Source organism: Teleopsis dalmanni, chromosome 2 (assembly GCF_002237135.1).
Source record: "Teleopsis dalmanni isolate 2A chromosome 2, ASM223713v2, whole genome shotgun sequence".
Taxonomy (NCBI): Eukaryota; Metazoa; Arthropoda; class Insecta; order Diptera; family Diopsidae; genus Teleopsis; species Teleopsis dalmanni.
In genome coordinates, this window is record NC_051847.1 from 115,373,332 (window position 1) to 115,376,363 (window position 3,032).

Genomic DNA, 3,032 nt, shown 5'->3' on the forward strand with positions numbered 1-3,032 from the left:
AACTGAAGCAGAATTATCGCACTCTCTTTCTGCAAAAGAAAGCACGTATGAGTTATTAGTGGAGAGCAAGGAAAAATGCTCCAATTTAGAAAATACAATTGAGAAAATCAAGTCTGAAAAAAGATCTTTAGAAAATGAGAATCAAGCCTTGCTGGGAAAATTAGAAACATCACAGGCTATATTATCAGATCTACAACAAAAGTTCGACATGGTGGAACGCGATGTGTTTAGAAAACACGATAGGAGTGCTGAGCAGAGGCGTAAGCAATGGGAAGAACGACAGCGCGCAGAAAATGAACTGATACTGCAACAAATGGAGCAGTTGAAAAGTAAATTGGAGAAAAAGTCAAATGATTTGGAATGTATGACAACGCGTTATAATGCATTACAAAGTAGCAATGAAGCGATGTTGGTGGATAAAGCCAGCAAAATAAATGATTTAACTAATGCACTCAGTGAGGCGCAGCGTAAGTGTGAGGAGCTTTTAACAAAGCCAGATTATTTGCAGGTTTGCACATATTTACAAAACAAAAAATAATAAAAAATTATTTAATTCTTTTTTCTATAGGAAAATATACGCTTACAGAAGTTAGTAACTAATCTTGAAGATCAAATACAATCAATGGAGAGAACTATTGGCACATTACGTGAACGTTTAGACTTTACTTCAGCAGAATTGGACGTTATGGATAGCGTTTTACAGCAGCACAATCTTGAAGATAGTATGCATAACAGGCTTAGTCCAACACGTATGAAAACGATTAGCACACCACTTACCACAATGGATCGAGTACAAAATCTTAAAGACGAACTGTATCGTGCTTTGTCAAATGTGAAAAGTAAGCGGGAAGAAATACGTAGGCTTACAAAATGTTTGGAAGATAAAAATGCAGAATTAGATAAATATAGAACTAAAGAAAATGCTGCACTTGTCGAAATCACAACCTTGAAAGAACAGAGATGCAAACTGCACAATCAAGTATTAATGCTGGAAGAAGAATGTAAACAATTGGCCAGCAGTTCGTTAGATAAGACTTATAATAATACGAAAATTAAAGAGCTCAACCAAGAGTTATTGCAGTTGAAAGAGGAAAAAATGTGGTTAACACAACAACATAATGAACTAGAACGTGTACGAAGCAACAATGAAAAAGAGCGTCAAAAACTGGACGCAAAGTTAAAGAATGTACAAGTTGACTTGGAAGAGCTGAAACAAGAATACGATAGTCTTAAAGCAAATTACGAACTGTTGGTTGCGGAAAATAAAAAATTACATACTCGCGCAATTGCTGACAATGCGCTCCAACTTGAGCTGGAGAAACAGAAATTTTTACTCAAGGATGCGCAATCTGAGTGTGATCGTTTAAAAAAACTATACTTGGAGATAGCGAATTCTAAAGATGAGCTGTCATTTGAGGTCGAAAAAATGCGTAAAATGAACAGTGCTAAGGAATTAAATGAAGAGCGTGAAAAGACTGCTTCTCTACAAAAAGCGTTACAGTTAACGGAAATGAAATCGTCGGAACTGGCCAAAATATTAGAAACCGAAAAAGTATGCCACGAACGAGAAATGAAAGCGTTAAAGCAAAAAATTGAAAAAGAACTCACAAACCGCTTTAAGAGTGCCAAGGAAAGCTCGAACAACTGCACAAAGTGTATTGATCTGATGACAGAAGTTACCAAGGTAAGACAAAGATTGCCAATAGTAAAATTGTTATTATTATTTAATAATATTTTCTTTTATATTTAATTTTCTCAGCATGAAATTGCGAATCTAAAACTAACCAGCACTAATTCAGAAAAAAATGAAGAGATTATCAAACTTAATGCAGAGCTTGAGAACACCAAAATACTTGTGGCTGAACTTACTGAGAAAATGAAGCTAAGCGAACAGCAAGAAATACTGATAAAAGAACTTAAAACAAAGGCACAAAAATTCGAAGGTTATATAAAAAGTCACAGCAGTAGCTCGGAACATAGTACTACCAAAGAACACGTGTCCAGCGATAAAAGCGTTTCTACAACACCAGAATTGATGAAGAATGAAGTACAAAAGATCGAATCCCGTATTAGAGAAGAAATGGCTAAAATTTTTGCAGTGGAAATTAAACGTGTCCAACTGAAACTACAACAAAATGAGGAAAAATGTCTATGTTTGCAGCGTGAGTATCAGCATGTACTCAATAATTTACAACAAAGCCAGAACGAGGTGGAACTATTGAAACATGCTATATTAACTGAACGTGAAGAAACCGTCAAACATATATCTCAGAAAGATGAAGCAATCAAGGAATTAGAAAAGAAACAAAAAACACTGCTAAAAAGTATTCGTGAAGAATTGAACCACAAGAATAAGGAAATAGATAATGCAACGTCGGAACTACATAAAAGACAGTCGCAAATAGAAGCAGAACGTCAATCTATGAAACTAGTAATGGCGCAATGGGAAGCTCATCGTGACAAAGCAAATGCTGAAGAAATTAACTGGAAGAAGAAATTTGAGGATTTGAAACATGATTTCGAAGAGGCGACTGGAATTTTACAAAAAAACTACAATTCAGCAAAGCGAACCATAAACAATTATAAGGTAATGCATGCTAATAATTATGAAAAATTATTGAATGGGTTATTTTGGTTTTAAAACCAAGATTGAATTTTTTAATATTAATTGAAATATTAATAGTTTAATGCAAAGAAATACTTTAAAATAAAATTTTTTAAATATTTTTACAGCGTTATAACGAAGATAAGGATGAGTTCTATAAAAGTGAATTAGTGCGGTTGAAGAATGAATATACTGATAAGCTAGCAAAGGTTAGTGCAGGTGTATCTGAATTCATTAAGAAGAATGAAGTGAGTAAAATTAAAAAATATATAAAAATTAAATAATATATGTATATAAATAGTGGTTATATACAGATTATAATAGTTTATAAGACCTGTTGTTTTTGTGATTAAGAGAGTTTGTTTTGTTTTCGCAATTGTTATAGATACCATAGTTAGCTTGAAGTTGTATTAGTATAACTACCGGT

The 3,032-nt window shown here is 33.5% G+C and overlaps 1 protein-coding gene across 1 annotated transcript in view; it reads left to right on the forward strand.

Moving 5' to 3' along the window:
- The first annotated feature begins 8 nt into the window (after positions 1-8).
- The window catches only part of LOC119680266 (myosin-6-like), a 71,709-nt gene continuing 68,685 nt past the window's right edge, over positions 9-3,032 (forward strand). Inside the window, exons 1-4 of the mRNA XM_038092995.1 lie at positions 9-508; positions 569-1,684; positions 1,760-2,587; positions 2,734-2,853. Of these exons, the coding sequence (XP_037948923.1) occupies positions 209-508; positions 569-1,684; positions 1,760-2,587; positions 2,734-2,853 (2,364 nt within the window). The 5' untranslated portion in view covers positions 9-208. The remainder of the gene's footprint in view (positions 509-568; positions 1,685-1,759; positions 2,588-2,733; positions 2,854-3,032) is intronic.